General features: G+C 41.6%; 1 protein-coding gene across 1 annotated transcript in view; it reads left to right on the top strand.

Moving 5' to 3' along the window:
* LGR5 (leucine rich repeat containing G protein-coupled receptor 5) overlaps positions 1 to 12,765 on the top strand; it is a 123,342-nt gene extending 110,577 nt beyond the window's left edge. Inside the window, exons 13-18 of the mRNA XM_059402461.1 lie at positions 399 to 470; positions 4,476 to 4,547; positions 5,508 to 5,633; positions 6,725 to 6,870; positions 8,441 to 8,524; positions 10,076 to 12,765. Of these exons, the coding sequence (XP_059258444.1) occupies positions 399 to 470; positions 4,476 to 4,547; positions 5,508 to 5,633; positions 6,725 to 6,870; positions 8,441 to 8,524; positions 10,076 to 11,163 (1,588 nt within the window). The 3' untranslated portion in view covers positions 11,164 to 12,765. The remainder of the gene's footprint in view (positions 1 to 398; positions 471 to 4,475; positions 4,548 to 5,507; positions 5,634 to 6,724; positions 6,871 to 8,440; positions 8,525 to 10,075) is intronic.
* The last annotated feature ends 7,640 nt before the right edge of the window (positions 12,766 to 20,405 follow it).

The following is a 20,405-nucleotide window of genomic DNA, read 5'->3' as shown; positions in this document are numbered from 1 at the left end:
CCATCTATCTTTTCCCACTTCGTTTTTCTTTGAATGCCTTTGGGCGATTAAGAGAGAAAAAGAAAGGCAAATCTGTTTTTAAAAGGTAAGGATTTGACAGTCTTGAACACCCTCAGAGAATTCTAGAAGGGCCCGGAAGGCAGAGCCAGGTGACTGAACGAGGCTGACATTCGGAATACAGTCTTACGCCCACCCAGAGGAACTTGTTGCTTCAAAAGAGAGGCAACACTCCAGTATATAAATTGGAATGTTCTTCTTTAAGCAAAACAAAAAATTTTTCATCAGTCACTTGGTAGTCACACTTCATGTGTTCCTTTGATTGAGGGCAGGTAATCCCTCTGTACAAGATCTCTGAAGACTAATCTTTGAAACCAATCTTTGGAACTCTGTCATTTCAGAGACCTGCGACATAATGAAATCTATGAAATTAAAGTTGACACTTTCCAGCAGTTGCTTAGCCTCCGAACTCTGTGAGTACTGCCTCCCAGCGTCTTCCCCTGCACAGAGCACTCTCTTCCCTGGTATTTTCTTTCTGCTGTATACGGGTACTGTTGAACCTGTGTGCCTGTTTTTGCTGTGAAAAGGCAAATCTCTCGCTCATGGTGATTTTCGGGAATATATTCAAAAGTAGTAAATTTGCCATCTGCTCTCTGACACGGAATTTGGATAAAGAAGGAGGCCAAGCTGTTGACTTGCCTATGAAACATGTTTCTGTCAGCAGCCTGGAATGGGTAGGGATCGTTTTCCACACAGAAATGGGACGACTGCACAATACTTCCTGCCCGTTCGTTTTTCCTGGGTCAGCGGTTCTCAGTCCGTGTCTCAGAGAGCTTACGAATCCTCTGGGGGCCACTGCAAGGAATGCTGGCTTCGGGTCCTCACGGGCTTCATCAGTTAGAATCTCTGAGTTGGATCCTGACGATCGCCATTTTAACAAATACACTAAGGTTTGAGCACAGATGCCCTGAAAAAGGCTTCTGTCGATCAGATGACTAAGAATTGTAAATATGGTATCTAGTTCCATTTTATGAGTGAAAACACCATATACCAGCCATAAATTAAAAAAAAAAAAAACTTGATAACAGATTGTTTTCTGTGACAGATCTTTTTCATCTTGAAACCAAATTTCAATGTAATTTTGATGAATGATGACAGTATGTAATGCTTAAACTCTGGTATATGTTGTTCAATACTACTCTTTTCCTAAAGTTTTTCTTTTCTTTTCTTTTCTTTTAAGATTTATTTATTTATTTGAGAGACAGAGGGGTGGGAGGGGCAGAGGGAGAGGGAGAAAGAATCTCAAGCAGACTTCCCACTGAGCGTAGAGCCCGAGGCAGGGCTCAGTGCCACGACCCTGAGATCATGACCTGAGCCAGAATCAAGCATTGGTGCTTAACTGACTGAGCCACACAGGCACTCCTTAAAGTTTTTCTTAATACTTAAGAGACTATATCATAGTAAAATAATACCACTCTTCAAAACATTTTAAATTTACCCTTAAGAATCATCTCCTCCTAAAAACTTACCTTGAAAACTACCTTGTTCTGAATTTAAATATATTGCCCTTTCCTTATTTTTGGTATCAGCTTATGAAGTTCTTCTACTTTTTTTTAGTAAATGTAAAACAAAAATACATTACCTAACTTCATTACCTGACTTTTTCACCCAGTTGGAGTTCTGGCTGTTTCCAGAAGTCAGTTTCCCTGTAAAAGGCTGATATAGTTGATAATACTCTATTATGTCATTGAAATTTGCTAAGAGAGTAGAACTTAAATGTTTTCACCAGAAATATCTATATATATTTTTTTCATATACACACAAAATGAAAGACTGACCTCTAACGACACCAGAAGAATGAGACACAGACCCAGAAGGCTCCATGTCTGAGTCTCCCTGATTCCTCCGACCCGTTAGACTTCACATCTGTCACCCACCAAACTCTGCCACCTCCAGTTCATCCACTCTTCTGCCACAGGCCCACGGAATGACTCCTGTGGATTGCCACCAGCATCGTCCTAACCAACCTTTCCACCGTCCGTCTCCACTCACTCATCCCATTCTCTGAAGAGAATCTTTCTCAAACAGAAATCTAATCATGGTGCTTCCCTGCTTCAAGAATCTCGTTAGTCTCCTATTGTCTTCAAGTTTGAGACTAGACTTCCCAGCACCGAACTTCACAATCTGACTCCAGGGGTGCCTGGGTGGCTCAGTGGGTTAGGGCCTCTGCCTTCAGCTCAGGTCATGATCCCAGGGTCCTGGGATCGAGTCCCGCATGGGGCTGTCTGCTCAGCGGGGAGCCTGCTTCCCTTCCTCTCTCTCTGCCTGCCTCTCTGCCTACTTGTGATCTCTCTCTGCATCAAATAAATAAATAAAATCTTTAAAAAAAAAAAAACAAATCTGACACCAACCTCATAGTACAACCTCCTGACTCTCACACACGCGTTCCTAGGCCTCTGACATATGGTGGTTAGCTCCCGTGTTCTCGCTGCCCATTGGGTTCCTCCCCACTCTCGACGTCCCCCTGCCTGGGCGCTTATAAGAACAAGATCTCCTGCCATGAGCCCATGCCACTCTGATGCATTTTGCACACTCCCTGCCGCAGGACTCAACCCTCAGCACTGCCCTACCCAAAAATGACAAGAACATTTTATCATCCCCCCCACCCTGAGGGTCTAGTGCAGTGGCTCTCTCATTATTTACTTAAGAATTTCGAACATGTTCTGAGCAAAAGATAGGGACTCTGATGTCAGTCAGCTCGAGTTCGAATCCCAGCTCCTGAGATGATTCTGTGATTTGGAGCAAGTTCCTTACTGCTCCTCCATCACTCCTCACCAGTAAAATGGGGCTAATGACAACACCCACCTCTTAGAGTTGTGCTGACGGTTATGAGAGCAAGTGAGGCATGGGTAGGCAGAAACCAACCATGTGGCCAAGGCTGAGGCTACAGAGACACAGAGAAGGGAGGCCGCGGTTGAAAAAGTGTGTAGCTGCCACCAGAGACAAGATTCCCAAGCAGAGAAGGAGGACCAGTGCCTAAGTTCTCTCTCCTGGGCTTCCACTGGGAATCCAGCTGCGACCAGGAGGGAGCCACCTGCAGGGTCAGCCCCAGGCACGGAATAGAGCTGGAGAGCAGAAATGGCTCCTCGGGGGCTGCTGGGAGGACTCCAGCACACAGGTGTACAAGCAGGAGAGGAATTACAGTCCTTTGAACATACAAATTCTCCCATATTTACTCGAAAACTCGCCAAAGTGCTATAGGGACCCATGACCGGACTCAGCCTGCATTCCTGATATTTTGCTCTGTGAGGCTCACTGGGGGGCACCCATGTTCCAGCTGAAGCCACCAGAGACTTGGACAGGTGGTAGGACCTGCTCCCCTCGAGGGACAGAGACGTTAGGAGCAGCTCAGGAGGAGACAGCCTCCTCACTCAATTTACTGAATCCCCGTTTGGAGCTTCCTCACTCCTTCCCTGCCATTTCCTCCCCTTGTTAGCCAAAACTGTTTTCTGTCCTGGGATCTGTGAGGGATCAAAATAAAAAACTTCCAGTTTCATCCAGTGTAGGGAGCCTTTCAAATGAGAATATAAATATTCTGTGAAAACCATTTATCCAAGGTAACTCAGGAGGCCCAGTATCCTAAATAAATCACTCCTCTGTGCTAGAGAAAAGGTGACCCAAATTCCTTTCAATTTCCTCAGTTGTCTATACTTCCATTACATTTATTAGTCAGGTATTCTGAAAGGACAAATTTTAAGTTCATTGCACCTTTTGTGAGATGTGGAAGTCCTATTCTTGCTGAATCATCTACATTTCAGTGTGTGTGTGTGTGTGTGTGTGTTGAGTTAATCTTATTTCTCCGTAGATTGTAGGTTTTCTTTGTTATTAAAGGATTTTATTTTCAACATATTAGCCGCTTTTTTATTTATTTTGCAGTTTATTTTGCATCTCCTTTACTGGGGATTTTTTCTTTAATACTTCTCAGTGTTTCTCTTGCAGCCTGACCTACCCGACAATGTACAGAAAGCATTTTTGAGTTTCATTACATATGCAGGACATTTTACCCACTTCCAGTTCGTCAGAGGAGGACCCTCGGAAGTCCTGCGTCTTAACTCCTCCTCCACCTCTGCTCATCTCAGAAGTGCCCCTATAAAATTTCACGGTCATGTTTTAGTCAACATTTTAGCAGAGAATAAAATCTAAAATATCCACTTGCATGATTTTTCCTTGATTGTTTTAAAACAAGTTTGATTTAAAGTTCCCTCTTTAAATCAAACTTGTTTTAAAACAACCTTTATCTGAAAAATACCTTTCAGATAATACTAATACCTTTATCTGAAAGCTGATTTGATAAGTTTATTGCTATGTCCTGAATGGAAGTTAAGTTTTAAGGAATATATGTGGTAAAACTTCACACAATCTTTTTTTTTTTTAAATATATAATCTTCTCACTTGCCTCATTATTATTTTTTTAATAGGAATTTAGCCTGGAACAAAATTGCCATCATTCATCCCAATGCGTTTTCCACTTTGCCATCTCTAAGAAAGCTGTGAGTATTTTCGTGACTTGTTTATGGCATATTTTAAATAATTGGGGGGCCACCTAAATTCATCAAAAATGTTGGTTTTCATAAGTGACTCTTAATCTCACAAAACAAACTGAGGGTTGCTGGGGGGAGGGGGGTTGGAAGAGGGGGGTGGGGTTATGGACATTGGGGAGGGTATGTGCTATGGTGAGTGCTGTGAAGTGTGTACACCTGGCGATTCACAGACCTGTACCCCTGGAGATAAAAATATATTATATGTTTATAAAAAATTTTTTTAAAATGTTGGTTTTGCTGAAGTGCATGAATTGCCCGGCCGTTAGTGCTCTGGACATTGGAGCTGAGTCAGACCAGAGAGGAGCCCCCCCATACCCCGCCCTTCCATGGCCACAGGGGGTGGCGGGGGGCTGACAAGTGTAATTGAAGATCTGGGTGACAGCTGGTTCTGGTTATTGAGGTGAAATTTTCCATTTTAGCTGAGCAATCAGGTGGGGTAGAATAAGATGTCATTTCAGTTCCAAGCATTTTCATTTCATATTTGCCATCCTGAGAGAAAACTTTGCTGTCCTGTCCCCCACCCCATGCCACCTCCCCTCTGCATCTTACACCTTCCTCTCCCTCTCCCTTGTCAAAGGAGAATTTGCTGGTCAGACAGAGTTAAGGGGAGGAAAGAGAATAAACCCGACAGCGTCTTCCCCCTCCTGCCCAACTTAATCCATTCAATATCACTTTTTAAATTAGCTTCAGCACCTCCTTCCACTGATTTTTGATGTCCCCACCTGGCAAAATGAAGCTGAATGTAGAAATTACAATTTGGATGTGATTGAAACAAGTCTCCGCTGCAATTCTGATTTTAAGTCGTAAAATGATCAGAAGCTAAACCTAAAAGGTTGCCTTTTTTTTTTTAAACATCGATGCTTTCTGCAAACACAGACCAAAAGCCAATTGTTGTTTGATGTTTTACAGGGACCTATCCTCCAACCGCCTGTCGTCTTTTCCTGTAACAGGGTTACATGGTTTAACTCACTTAAAATTAACAGGAAATCATGCCTTACAGAGCTTGATATCATCTGAAAACTTTCCAGAACTCAAGTGAGTTTGTCATTAAAACTAATAAGATACATTTGTGGTCATGCGAAATAATAGACGTGTTATAGTAGTTTTCAAAATTTATGAGGTCATGGGACTCTTGAATTGCATTTCATGCCCTCAAGTCCCCCACCCTTAGGGCATTGTTACGACAAACCCTGAAGGGGGAGACTTTGTCTTCCTGATCACATTTCCTTTCTTCCTCAAAGATTCCTCCAGAATCCTAGTGTTCACGGGAAGAGTTTGAAAACCATTGATCCATGAGAAAAACTAGGACACGTAATTAAATAACGTGATAATATTATTATAGTTAAAAACTGCTTACGTTTTTAATTTTATCTAGCTTGTTATATGTTCTAATAAAATGTACTAAATTCGTATTTCTTTGAGGAAGTAATGCTCTTTAAAATCTGTTATGCTTATTACTATTAAAAATATATGTGTATATATATACATATATATGTATATATATGTGTGTGTGTATATATATATATGTGTGTATATACATATATATGCATGTAGGTATGTGTATGGGTATATACATATGTATATGTATTTTTTAAACCACAGGACATTCCATATACTTTTAAAACCATAACCCCAAAAGAGAGTTTGGAAAGTAAAAGAGAGTAAAAATCTAAAAATACCCCCTAAACAACTTTTTATTTTATTTCCTTTTAGACTTTGTTTCCAGTGTATTTTTAATCATTAGAACTATGGTACATATACGAACTTACATCATGTTTTCATTACTTTACATTATGTCATACCATAAGCACTTTTTAATGGTGCTACAATTTTCCTAGCAGTCATTTTTTTAACTTCCCTATTATGGAAATTTTCAAGCACGAAAGTAGAGAAAATAATATAATATATGCATCACTCAACCTCAGCAATTATCAGCATTTCATGGCAACTCCATTGTTACTATAAATAGTACAGTAATGAACACCTTTGTGCACAGTTAATACTTTAGTTTCTTAATTAAGGCTAAGATCCAAAGACAGAATTATTGAGTGAAAAAACATGAACACTACCTTCAACAACCTGTGTCTTTAAGTATGTGTTTTTTGTTTGATTTCGTTCATTTAAAGGGTTATAGAAATGCCTTATGCTTACCAGTGTTGTGCATTTGGAGTGTGTGAGAATGTCTATAAAATATCTAATCAATGGAATAAAGAGGACAACAGCAGTACAGATGACCTGCATAAGAAAGATGCTGGAATGTTTCAAGTTCAAGGTAAGACTTGCTATGTCACAGTGACGATATTGTATCTAGAAGGGTCTTGAAAAGTCATCAAACAAGTCATCTGAACTCCAGACAAGTCCCTATGTAACCAGCCCCAGCAAGATGGCCATCAATCTCACTACTTAAAGACTCCCAGAGAAAGAGAAATATCCCTTAGGATTCGTTCTAAAAGTTCATCTTTTCCGTAAGTGATTCCTTCATACTTTTATTTACAATTCAATCCCCCGTGGCATAGATTGTCCTCGGGGGTAATTCTTAATATTGATGTTAATATTTCCATAAGCTTTTAAAAAGGGCCTCATCCTTATGGATATCTTTTTTTTAAAAAACGTGTTTCTGAGTGGTTTTCTCCAGAAGACAAAATCCTCTTTTAGTCTTGGGACCTGAGAGGAGTAGCCAGTACAGGCATTTAGATGCTTCCGTATGTCTGCAGAAGGGCTGAAGAATCCCAATTCTCATCCAACTAATTCTAAAACATTCACTCCTCCCACCCCGCCCTCCATAGAGGTATCTGTCAGGAAGGTGAAATGAGATAATGTCTGTAAAGCACTTGGCTTTCCTTGAAGTAAGACCTTACTTAAACTGACAGCAATGCCCCTGAAACCACACCTGTGGTAATGAGGAGACGCCATGGCAGCCCCCAGTTGCCTTTCCCTGCCAACCCTGCAAGTTTGCACAAAGTCTAAGCAGACTGGCTTCTCTTCCTTTGGGCCCTAATGATTTGTTGATTCCCAGGCAAGTGTGATTCTGTCTGTCTGACTGTTAACTTACCATCTCTGTATGTACACACATGAGTTTCAAGAGCTGATATGTTAGCTTTGGCTTTTTTGTTTGAGGTCACAGCATGTATCTGGCTCTTGTTTTTCCCTTAGTTTTTGCTCTCGCTGCTTCATCCATGTTAATTTCTACTATACTCATTCACTCAGGGAAAAAAAAAAAAATTAGTGCCTACTATGGACCAGGAGGAACATAATGGACAAGAAAGACAAAGTTCTTCGGGGAATTCATGTTTTTTACGGGCAGTAATTCTGTATGTTAGGTCACTAAACTCCTGTTTCATAAATAGGTGCTACACTGAGCACTAAGCGGTAACTTGATTTGTGCTTTGTTAAGCAGAATCTCCAGTAAAGATAGAAACTTACTCTTCTTCTCGTGCTCAGAGAACACAGCCCAGAACCTGGGCTCTCTAGCTATCTAAGCTAGAAAATTGGATAAAGAGAGGCCCACAGCCTCTCTCCAGCTTAGGTCAGTGCAATTTGGGACCATCCTGAGCTGCAGGGAACAAGGACAGAATAAGAGAGCTAAAGTGTCATGGCCCGGAGCCTGGGGTTACCCTTCCTCACCCCCACTTCATCTGGAATACTATGTCACATAGTGGCTCAAGTAGAACATCCAAAAGCAACTTTATAATACATTGCCAGAAAGCCGGAGCTCAAGAAAAAGTGGCACGTCTGGGCTTCAGTTCCCTTTGTGACCTTTCATGTCTTGAGGATGTGGTCCTGGGATGTGATCCCCAGGAAGGAGAGACAGAACCTCATTCCAGGGCCTCTCATTCCTGCAGATGAGCGGGATCTTGAAGATTTCCTGCTGGACGTTGAGGAAGACCTGAAAGTCCTTCATTCGGTGCAGTGTTCACCTTCCCCAGGTGAGAAGGGTGCACAATTGGGCTGTCCGGACGCACGCTGACTCTGAGGCCATCAGTGACATACTGGTCACCCTTCAAAGCAAAATCTGTGCTGCCTTTGAGGCTCTTATATCCCTCCCTGTGGGGACCTTTAAAATAGAAATGTCCATTCTCTAGAGTTGGTCCCCCCCTCATAGACAGGGTTTCTGTGAAAGACTCGATTAAGATTAATGAAAACTGAAGAACCAATCAAGCACATGCAGTTTTTTAAAAGATTTTATTTATGTGTTTATGTATTTATTTTTAATTTTTTATTTACCTGAGTGGGGGAGCATGCACAGGCTGTGGGTGGGGGGATGGGGAGTTCTCGAGGAACAGATGGGGAGGGAAAGATTCTCGAGCAGACTCCCTGCTGAGCGACGTTGATGACTCAGGGCTCTATCCCATGACCTTGAGGTCATGACTTGAGCCAAAACCATGAGTCCAGTTAACCAATGGGGCTACCCAGATCCCTTATATAGGCAATTTTTTTAAAAGATTTTATTCCTTTATTTGACAGACAGAGATCACAAGCAGGCAGAGAGAGAGGGGGAAGCAGGCTCCCCGCTGAGCAGAGAGCCTGATGCAGGGCTTGATCCCAGGACCCCAGGATCATGACCTGAGCCGAAGGCAGAAGCTTTAACCCACTGAGCCACCCAGGAGCCCCTATATAGGCAATTTTTAAATGATATCAGCAATCTAGCCTTAACTAGTACATAGAAGTCTTGCTTCATGTAATCATTTATTTTTTAAAATTTCCGGGGCACCTGGGTGGCTCTCTGCTCAGCGGCGAGCCGGCTTCCTCTTCTCTCCCTCTCTGCCGGCCTCTCTGCCTACTTGTGATCTCTGTCTGTCAAATAAATAAAATCTTAAAATAAAATAAAATTTCCTCTTTCCTAAAGAGCTATTTGATTAAAGCAGATAATTGTTTATACAGACAAGTAAAAAGGTGTAGACTGACTTCATGTAATTGTCCCATTCCCAGCAACAGGATGGGCCAGCTCGGGGCATGGGAGTTGGGTGCAGGGTGGAAGGCAGCGGAGAAGGGTTGATACTTTATTTTCAGCAGTAGGATTCTGTTACTCTCAAACATCAAACCTAAGATGAAATTTCCATGAAATGCACTCTCATCATACCCATACTTCCCCTTCTAATATTATGGAGTATTTCCCTGGGATTTTCTTTTTCTGCTTCCAGAACATTTTTGAAGCATTCTGGAAAACTACATAATGAAAAGCCCAGGAGATCTGGCTTTTCACCTGGCCCCAACTCCACTGTATTTGGGGGAACATAATCAAGTGATTGAAATTCCCCATCTCCGTTTCTGTGTGTTTAGGTTCAAAATATGAGCACCTGCTGTTCATGTTTTCACAGTAGTTAAAGAAAGTAGAACACTCCACAGGGGAACTGTGTGCTAATCTTGCTGTGACTGGCCTTTCTCTCGGCGTCCTAAGAAGAGAAACAAAAAGGTAATGTGGCAGAAGTTGTGAACCCTGATTTGATACCCAGTCTTTTTCTTCCTTGGACTTCTAGGCCCCTTCAAACTCTGTGAGTACCTGTTTGGCAGTTGGCTGATCAGAATTGGAGTGTGGACCATCGCCATTTTGGCGCTTACTTGCAATGCCTTGGTGACCTCGACCGTGTTCAGAGCCCCTCTGTACATTTCCTCCATAAAACTGTTAATTGGGTTAATAGCAGCTGTGAACATGCTCATGGGGGTCTCCAGCGCTGTGCTGGCGGGTGTGGATGCGTTCACTTTTGGCAGCTTTGCCCAGCATGGGGCGTGGTGGGAACAGGGGGTCGGTTGTCAAGTCGTCGGGTTTTTGTCCATTTTTGCTTCGGAATCATCTGTTTTCCTGCTCACTCTGGCGGCCTTGGAGCGTGGCTTCTCTGTGAGATGCTCTACAAAATTTGAAAGGAAAACTCCTTTCTCCTGTCTGAAAGCAGTCATTCTGCTCTGCGCGGTGCTGGCCTTGACCATCGCCACAGTTCCGCTGCTAGGGGGCAGTGAGTTCAGCGCCTCCCCGCTCTGCCTCCCCCTGCCCTTTGGCGATCCCAGCACCACGGGCTACATGGTTGCGCTTGTCTTGCTCAACTCTCTTTGCTTCCTGGTGATGACCATTGCCTACACCAAGCTCTACTGCAATTTGGAAAAGGGAGACCTAGAGAACATGTGGGACTGTTCTATGGTGAAGCACATTGCTCTCTTGCTCTTCACCAACTGTATCCTTTACTGTCCCGTGGCCTTCCTGTCCTTCTCCTCCTTACTAAACCTCACCTTTATCAGCCCTGAAGTAATTAAGTTTATCCTCCTGGTGATTGTCCCGCTTCCTGCCTGCCTCAATCCCCTTCTCTACATCCTCTTCAATCCCCATTTTAAGGAAGATCTGGGGAGCCTGGGAAAACAATCCCACTTCTGGACCAGATCGAGAAACCCAAGCCTGATGTCTGTTAACTCTGATGATGTCGAGAAGCAGTCCTGTGACTCAACCCAAGCCTTGGTAACCTTCACCAGCGCCAGCATCGCCTACGACCTGCCTTCCAATTCCGTGTCACCACCAGCTTACCCGGTGACCGAAAGCTGTCACCTTTCATCTGTGGCATTTGTCCCATGTCTCTAAATCACCTGTGGGAGAAAAAGTTTTTAAACATTGAAAACCCAAAAACATGAGAGTGGGAACATCAGAGCAATAACTAAGAATGACTGGTGGAAACTTTGTTTTTGGTATCTCTCAGTGTGGAAAAAGCTGAAAACCTGTTGATACTGGAGAGTGAAAAGTAAGTCTAACTGCTGCTTGTATAACTCATTCAGATATAAAAGATCAGTCACACTATTTAGGTATGCCCAGATTTTTAAAAAACAGATTTGAAATGTTCAAAAAAAGATTCTCCATGATTTCAACCGGATTCTTTTTCAACTCACCAATCTAATTATTTGGGGAGAGAGGCAGAACTACTCACTTACAAAAGAGGTTTTAAACCTGAAAACCCCTTAAAAAAATGGTGAAATGTTTGGAAAATAGGGTTCTAAATGGCCTACATGATGAAGTCGAGGCTGTGACCAGTAGGATTTCATTTTAATGACCATGTGGATGTTTTAGCCTTCCTTCACCTTTCCTCACAAAGGATCCTTCCAGTCACCAGTCCCCTCCTGAATGGATAATGTAGGGCATTCCTAGTTAGATTCACATCCTTTCTAGACATGCCAGATTTTTATGTACCAGCATGAGATGGTTCCACTTCAGTGAAGTAAAACTGCCTACAAGTATTTTGAAAGGAAAATAAACTTAAACTCTTAAATTGGCATGAAGGCAATCATGTAGACGTGAAGTTTGCTTTGTCTAATTCATTGTTAACTCCTTGCTGTCCAGCACTCAGAAGAAAAGTCCGTTGCTGGCAATGGATATACCTAGAAAAGATGGTGAGCAATCTGGGAGGTTTTGGGGTTTTTTTGTTTGTTTGTTTTGTTGTTGTTGTGTTGTTTTCAGGTGAGTGCACACTTCTTGCAGGAGGTCTTTTCAGTCGATTCAAACCAATGTGCATCTTTAGGAAATGATCAAATGCAGACCGACATAAATTAAATGCACAGGCATAATCACTTCACACATGTGTATCTCTAGTAGTTCTAGCAACAGTGTCTGAAACCACTTTGGACTCAACAGGGATTTGGTAACATATCCTGTTTATTTAGCTTGGTTTTAGCTGTGTTGTCTCTGGACCAACCCACGTGATGTCAGGAACATGACTTCTGTGCTTATTCCATATGTAATACATGTGTTAAGTATTTTAAGAAGCAAAATTATTAAATACTAAAGGTCAAAGGATTAATTTGTATCTTCTATATACTACATTAGCTTCAGTACATCCAAATCAAAAGACTGTTAGGTAGATTTATTTTTATATAAGCATGTTTATTTTGATCAGATGTTTTAACTTGGAATTGAAAAAAATACATTTATGAGATGTTTTATAAGATGTGTAAATATAGAACTGTATTTATTACTACAATAAAGATTCAGTAACACTAAGGACCATGATAATAAACCATGTACAGTGGCATATTCTTCCGTATATATTGTGTTTCTCAGCCCATTTTCTTTAAATTCATTAACTGTATATAATATGTGTAAATGTATAGTACTTGTAAATAGATTCCAAACTTGCTTTTCTATTGGGTACAAAATAAAAGAAATTTGTAATAAAATGTGTGACTATAAAACAAAGTATCTTCAGCTCTTTTTTGAGCCCACAGGCAAATATATGGTCTCCTAAGTGTTTTTTATTTCTAATGTATAAGTACATTTGCTGTTCAAGTATTTTCACCTCAATATTTTAGGACTTACCATAAGAAGTAAACACGTCACAAGAACAAACCAAAATATCTTTACCAACTCCTGGATTGTGTTAAGTAGGACTAATAAGCCATTTTGTCAATGCAAATGACTTGGTAAAGTTTATTGTCCCCAGTGAGGGTTTGGATTTCATAGCCAGAACCTATTTCTTTTGCAACATAAAAAGAAAAAAAATTCTGCAACTAGAAAGAAATATATAAATAACAAATCAATCTTAAAATTATTCAACATGAACATGAGTTTTCTATAAATTCTTCCTTTAACTAAACCATATTTCATGACCATGTCAAGGCCAAAACGTTTTCTAAGGACATGCAATTCTCAGGGCACAAAGAAATGCACTGTTCCCCTTCAGCTCCCATCCCCCAAAACATAAGAAAAGAAATGATTTTCCTAACATCTTGTGCCAAACCCTCGCAGCTTCAGCAGTGATTCCTGCTGTCCCCATACAGGTCACAAAATGAAACTGTCAAGTCTGGTTGGAGGCCCAGCATTATTGTTAAGAGGACCCATACTTACTGAGCACCCTCAGGGTAGCTGGCACTGAGATCATCACCCACTCATCAGCTAGAACCATATGCTTCAACCTAACCGAGTTAACAGGCATCCCAGGATGCTACTGTGCTGGCCGCCCTTGGTTTGTCTTCAGCTGAAACAAGGGCTCTAACACGATCTCCTTCCTCTGACCCCAGATAGTGGATACAAAAGTTGCTTCTAGAACAATGAATCTCAGTCCTCCTTCTCAACATACTTGCTTTTGGGTACCTAAAGTTAGGAACGAGTCCTGACAGCCCACCTCTTTCTATCCCACTCAAGAAAGCACAAGTCAGTGATGTAACTTTTTTAAAGGGGGAAAAAATCCACTCTAATGCATTTCTTTAAAAATCCACAAACTCTATTCCTTTATTAGCAAAACCTGGTTATAATACACCTCACAGCAAACACTGCTTTGTTAAGTGTCTGATCAATGCTCTGCACTGTATTACAGTAAGTCAGAACGGCTGGAATTACATCCAATAATAAACAAACCTACAGTGAGAAGAAGAAAGGCTATAATAAGCTCAACAGACAGAACAACGAAAACAAAAACCAAAAGACTGTAAACTGGTGGGCTAGCCTAGAGTAAGTGGTTAACTTTACGTTTTCAAAATGGATTCATTCATTCATTCAACAAATACCATGTGCCTCGTATACAGGCAGTGTTCTATACTTGGGGGTTTCTATGCAAAACATGGACTGGAATTTGCACTCGTGAAGGAGAGAGAGACAATAAGCAAATCTACACAAGGAAATACGTGACAGAAACATGAATGGAGGAAAGGAAGCTTGAAGAGCGTGGCAGGAGTGACTAGCATGTTATTTGCGACACAGAGCTTAAGAAAGGTTCTCTCTGGAAAGGCACCTTTAAACTAAAATACTATTCAAAAAGGAGTTACCTTTGCTTTAGCATTCAACTAGTTCCATCAGAAAAACTCATCATCTTTAGTTTTCCTCTTCCTATGTCGCCCACAACAAATCATGTTAGATGACATTTTAATATACAAATATATTAGGTGGCTGTTACTGCACATAATTTTTTCTTAGAATGGTTACTAGAGAGAATCATTCTCATACAAAACAGAAAGCATCATTTTGTTTTGGCCAAAAGTGGAAAAACAAGGTAGTAAAAAGTAATAAAATTAGCAACAGCCTGCTTATTTAGAACCTGAAAAGCTTCAACAACTGAAAAAAATAAGTGTCTTGCTCTTTTTCTTTATCTTATCACTACATGTAGCTCAGGGGCCCCTTCGCCAACAAAAGAATAAGTCCCCAAGAAATAGACGGGGCTCCCTGTGATCCCACTGGCTTCATTCATGCTCTTCAGTATTTGGAAATTGTATTTTACAGTTGAACTATGTAGATGAAAGAGACCATTCCCCTCCAAGCCACTAAACACTGACAATTTTCTTTCTTAGGTCTCAGAGGCCCGAAAATATAGTTAGGTTTGGGTGGCATTTCCTTGCAAGTCAGGCTCTGTAACCATACCCCACTTTAGTGACCCCCTTTATGAACATTTCTAAAGATGCTGGACTCAGATTTGACACTGACTCATTCATCTCAAACCCAAGTTCCAGCATGTCTGATCCTCGAAGCTTGTTGGGGAGGTGATAACAAAGCTTTAGCTTGTCTGGATGAAGAAACTAGAAGAAAATGAATGTGATACGCTGGAGAAGCATTGTGCAACCTGGGTTTTCCAACTCTAGCCACATTAAGACATGAATTCCCTTTCTTACCACATTTTAAGTAGAATGTTAAAAACCTGCAGTCAGTACTACCTCTTGTTTTCACAAAAAAGAAAGAAAGGAAACAAAACAAAAAACCATCCTAATCCATGAGGACAGGGAATCTAATGATATGGGATAGGGAAATGATAGCTCATCAAATTAAGAACAGGGGTGCCCGGCCAGTTCCATAGGTAGAGCATGCAACTTTTGACCTTGGTTGGGCTTGTAAGTTTGAGCCCCACATTGTACTGTATAGAGAGAACTTAAAAATAAAATCTTTAAAAAGAAAAGCCTGAGAATGTTTCCCCCAGAGAAAAGAAAGCTCAAGAAGACACTTGAAAATTCTGAATAATTGAAATTTATTAAGTGCTTTCTTAAGTACCAAGTCATAGCAGTCCAAATAGAATGGTTAAGCCCAGGGATTTGCCACTAGTCAAACCTGCATTCAAATCCTACTTCTATTACTACTTGTATTATAATTGGGCAAAATATTTAATTTTTCTTAGCCTCTACTTTGTTCTCACTCAAATGAGAAAATATCATCAGCCTCATATGACTGGAAGTATTAATAGCTCAGTGTATTAAATCTCTCATCGCAGCACCTGGAATGGAGCAGATGTTTAATAAATGATTGCTGTCTTTTCCCCCTTTCCTAATGGCCCTATGACATAAGCAAAGCAGGACTTGCTATTCTGTAGATAAACTGAGAGTCAGAGTGAGAAGCAAATCCCTAAGATCAAAAATGAGGAGCTATGATTAAAACTTGGGTTTCATTTAATAGCAATTGAAAGGCTGTCACAGGATGAACCAAATTACTTTTTTAGAGAAGAAAGACCAATTGGCAGATTATTCAGGGAGACAGAATTGGGCTTAACCTAAGGAAGATTCACTTCATCAGATGTCTTGGGTACCAAAGAAAGTCTATTACATTAAATGAGAAGCTAGATTAAATAATGGTTAACTAACCAATTCTCAATGTTTTAGATGAATTCTTGGAAAGTGTGGTATTATGATTTATAATAAGAAATATGTATTTGTTCTTGTTCCCCATTCCCGACAGAGTTCTTAAAACCCTTGGAATTTCCCAAGTGATGAAAACCATGTAGGTGTGAGTTTCTATGTTAATGAATGACTTTGGGGAGATCCCTAGGTCACCTAAGGATGGAAGCTGATTGCCAGGGGAGCCAACCCTGTGATTAGAGGGTTGGAGCTTTCTGTGTACTCCCCCCACCCTCCCACCCCCTTCTATCCCCTACCCCAAGCCCTGACCCTGCCCTTGATCTCCTGGGAGGGGAGGGGACTAGAGATTGAGTTCAACCACCAATGGCCAATGATTTAATCAATCGTGTCTATGTAATGAAGCTTCCATGAAAATCCAAAAGGATGGGATTCAGAGAGCTTCCAGGTTGGTGAACACATGGAGATTTGGGGAGAGTGGCTCCCATGGAGAAGGCATGGAAGAAGTGCCTTTCCCCATATTTTGCTGTATGTATCTCTTCCATCTGGCTGCTACTGAGTTATATCCTTTTTTTTTTTTTTTTTTTAATTTATTTAGTCAGAGAGAGAGAGCAAGAGTGAGCACAGGCAGACAGAGTGGCAGGCAGAGTCAGAGGGAGAAGCAGGCTCCCCGTGGAGCAAGGAGCCCGATGTGGGACTCGATCCCAGGACGCCGGGATCATGACCTGAGCCGAAGGCAGCTGCTTAACCAACTGAGCCACCCAGGCGTCCCGAGTTATATCCTTTTATAATAAACTGGTAACCTAGGTAAAATGTTCCTCTATGTCCCATGAACTGCTCTAGCAAATTAATTGAACTCTAGGAGGTGGCTTTGAAACATCCCATTTGTAGGAAGTTTGTCAGAAGGTAACCACCTGGGATTTGCAACTGGCATCTGAACCAAGGGGGCAGCGGGTGGGGGAGGGTTGAATTGTGGTTGTTGGAAAGAAACCCACACATGGGAATTGGTGTCAGGACTGTAGAGGATATTTTGGAGACTTAGGAATTTGTTGGGGGAAGGCAGTGAGATCCTAAATCAACATCCTGAAACCTAGAGTACATAGCTCTATGTCATGAGTGATGGACATTCAGACCGTTCATTTAGTGACGATGAAGAGTAAAGACATGGGATTTAAAGTGCCTTCTTAGAAACCTGCTATGGAATCCTGGGCAAATCTCTTAATTTCTCCAGCCCTTCACTGTCTCTCATTCTTCCTCAAACTACTAATGAAACAGTATCAACTCCCCAAGGTTAAAGTAGGTTTGAAGCCTGTGAGAGGGGCCGGTAAAGGCCAAATAAGCCAGAGAGCCACAGCACAAAGTCCCAGAATGTACCAGCCTGAAGATCATGGGTCACCAAGTTGAAGCATCACATATCAAATTCTCTCTGTAGTTAGTTCAAGTCCTTATACTTCCCTTTTTGTCTTTCTTCTTCCTGCCCTGTATTTTCGCCCTAAGCTGTACATATGAAAATACTGAGGTGACAGAGTCAGCGATAGTGGTAAATTAGGCTCTTTCGATCATATGTAATGAGGGAGAATAGAGAGTAGTTGGGAGGACACCTGTGACTCTAAGGAAAGCAGGAGTCTTGGGGCGCCTGGGTGACTCAGTCAGTTGAGTGTTCAACTCTTGATTTCAGCGTGGGTCATGATCTCAGGATTGTGAGGCTCGCATTGGGCTCCACACTCAGCAGGGAGTCTGCTTGAGATTTTCTCTTCCCCTCCCCTTCAGTCCCTGATCCCTCCGTGCACCCACACTATTTCTCTCTCTCTCTCAAATATATAAATATATTTTTTTTTAAAAAAACGGAATCTCATAGGAGCACAGGGACAATAAAAATGGGCTTTAGAACCTTAGTGTGGTGTTGGAGAACTAGAAACCTTCAACTCAGCTCTAGGAATGGAAATTCTTGTTACTCTTTAAATTTATGGATCTCTCACCTTCAAAGTGACCCAGTCTTTGTGCTTCAACTACTTCTATTGTTACCAACTGACCATCTCTAGTCTGTAAGTTCTCTTTAATTTGGTTATTTATAACTTGGGATCATTCATGACTTCAGCCTAGTATCTCCCAAGAAGACCCCACCATCCCCTAGGTCTCACTTCAGGACTCTCACTTGCTCTCCTTGCCTTGGCTCATTCTGTGTCTTCCACTCCTACTCTACAAGGTAAAGATTGATCACTGTTGTCCCTGTGGAGCAGAGCTTTGAGGGCTAGGCAATCTCAGAGATCACTACCCAGATGAAGGAAATGATGCCTCTGGATCATGTAACCCTTTCTGACCCAATTAATCATGGTAGTGATAAGGAAAAGCCAGGGTCACATGTTCAAAACCCTGACCATCAGTACTTAAGGAACAAGCCAGAGTCACCTCCCTCTTGGGTAGCCATGGGCAGATGGGTCTTTTAGGAGAGTCTGGGGGGCTCCTGATTGGCCTGTTCTATAGATGTGACAAATTTTTATTTTCCTTCCAAAGGGAGAGAGATTGGAGGTACTTGTCCAGCCCATGAACCATGTTTGCAATTGCTTCCCAGTCACCACCCCTATCACATTCTCCTTGACTCAAGACAGATCAATCAGATGCTCTTTCCAAAGAATTTAGAATTAGGACATTAAGACAGTCTAAGTCAGATGATGATGGGATGGGCGCTTGAACTGAAAGCTCAAACAGAATTTTGGCTAGCACTGGCACCCCAAGAAGTCAAAACCATATGTAAGGTTAAGTTTTGGAAAGAAGAAAAAGGCACTTTGCAGAGAAAAACAAAAGACTGGTATAGTAAGCAGAAAGGGAAAGAAGTGGCTCAGTCATTAAGCATCTGCCTTCGGCTCAGGTCATGATCCCAGCGTCCTGGGATCAAGCCCCATATCCGGCTCCCTGCTCAGCAGAAAGCCTGCTTCACCCTCTCCCACTCCACCTGCTTGTGTTCCTTCTGTCCCTGTCTTGTTGTCAAATAAATAAATAATCTTTTTTAAAAAAAGATTAAAAAAAAACTCTATTAGATTTTATACCTTGAGATCAATAATTAATTAAATTTTTAAAAAATGATTGACTTTCTGGAAAGTTCCATTCCCGGGATGGCCTGATTGTGCCTTTTGTCCTGCTTTTAGATGTCCACGAAATGGTAGTCCTCTCAATTAACCTCCTTTTTCACTTGAGCTAGTTTCCCATCTCTCACACACAAGCCCTCCCCAACTAAAATGCCTACCTTCGCTATCCAAAATGTTTTTAAATACAGCTGGATTGTCTTTCCTAAGTTCCTAGCAAAGATCTTCCACCACCTTCCCCAGGTTCCACTGACACAGGGGGAAATACAGCAGTGAACCACCAACCCTTCCACAGATCCTTATTTTCCACTTCATTTGGTTACTCACTGGTTTATTGGTTATGTTTATATAACTTCCAAAATGAAGCCTGCATTTACATAAAACATATATATATTACATAGAGGGGGTTTTTTTTGTTTGTTTTTTGCCTAATACTCTAAACCATATTTTTTAAACTGCCTTTCTGTTCTCAAATAGGAAGTCTGGACAAAGGGAATGGCAGGGCCCCTGGCCAGACTGTCCCACCCCTGAGCGCCAGTGCTGCCATTTTACCAGCCAAAGGAGCATATTACTTCATCCTGGATGGGCATATTCTTTAATTAATCATGAGCATATTCCTTAGTTCTTCTATACAGCCATTTCTTCATCTCTAAAATAGAGATAATAATAACATCTACCTCACAGCTTACTCTGAGGAATTGCTGTTGCACAAAGTGTTTGGTACTTCATAAGGTCTCCATAAATGCTTAACTATTGTTTGGTGTTTGGGAAGTTTCAATAAATAGAAACCTTTTTCCTGGCCTTTGTTTGGAACCTGTTGAAAACCAGGACAAGGAGTAAGGCAGCTGAAGGTCAAACATCACCTTTATTGCTGATAAAGCTGAGGAAAGACAGCAGGGCTTTCATCTGCAGACAAGGAGGCTTCCTAATACCTAAGGCTTCCTAATACTTCCTAATACCCGCCTAGTTCAGACTTGTCCACGGAGTCACAGGCCATACTGGCCCGACACCGATCTCCTCACGTGAGGGTGTGAAATAAAAGCACGGAAGAGCAGAACCTTCTTGAGGGCACTAGCTGAGGGAAGAAAAGACTGAGATCTCATAAGTTCTACTAGCTAAGTCATTTACCCTCCCTCCAGGACAAGGCAGTGAGAGGATGGAAGGCTGCCAGGAGTATGTTCTGTTCGTGCCACTCACTCCCTGCATG

The sequence above is a fragment of the Mustela nigripes genome, chromosome 6 (genome assembly GCF_022355385.1).
Source record: "Mustela nigripes isolate SB6536 chromosome 6, MUSNIG.SB6536, whole genome shotgun sequence".
NCBI classification, from domain to species: domain Eukaryota; kingdom Metazoa; phylum Chordata; class Mammalia; order Carnivora; family Mustelidae; genus Mustela; species Mustela nigripes.
The sequence above is the reverse complement of the archived record's forward strand: the minus strand, read 5'-3'. Positions and strand labels throughout refer to the sequence as shown.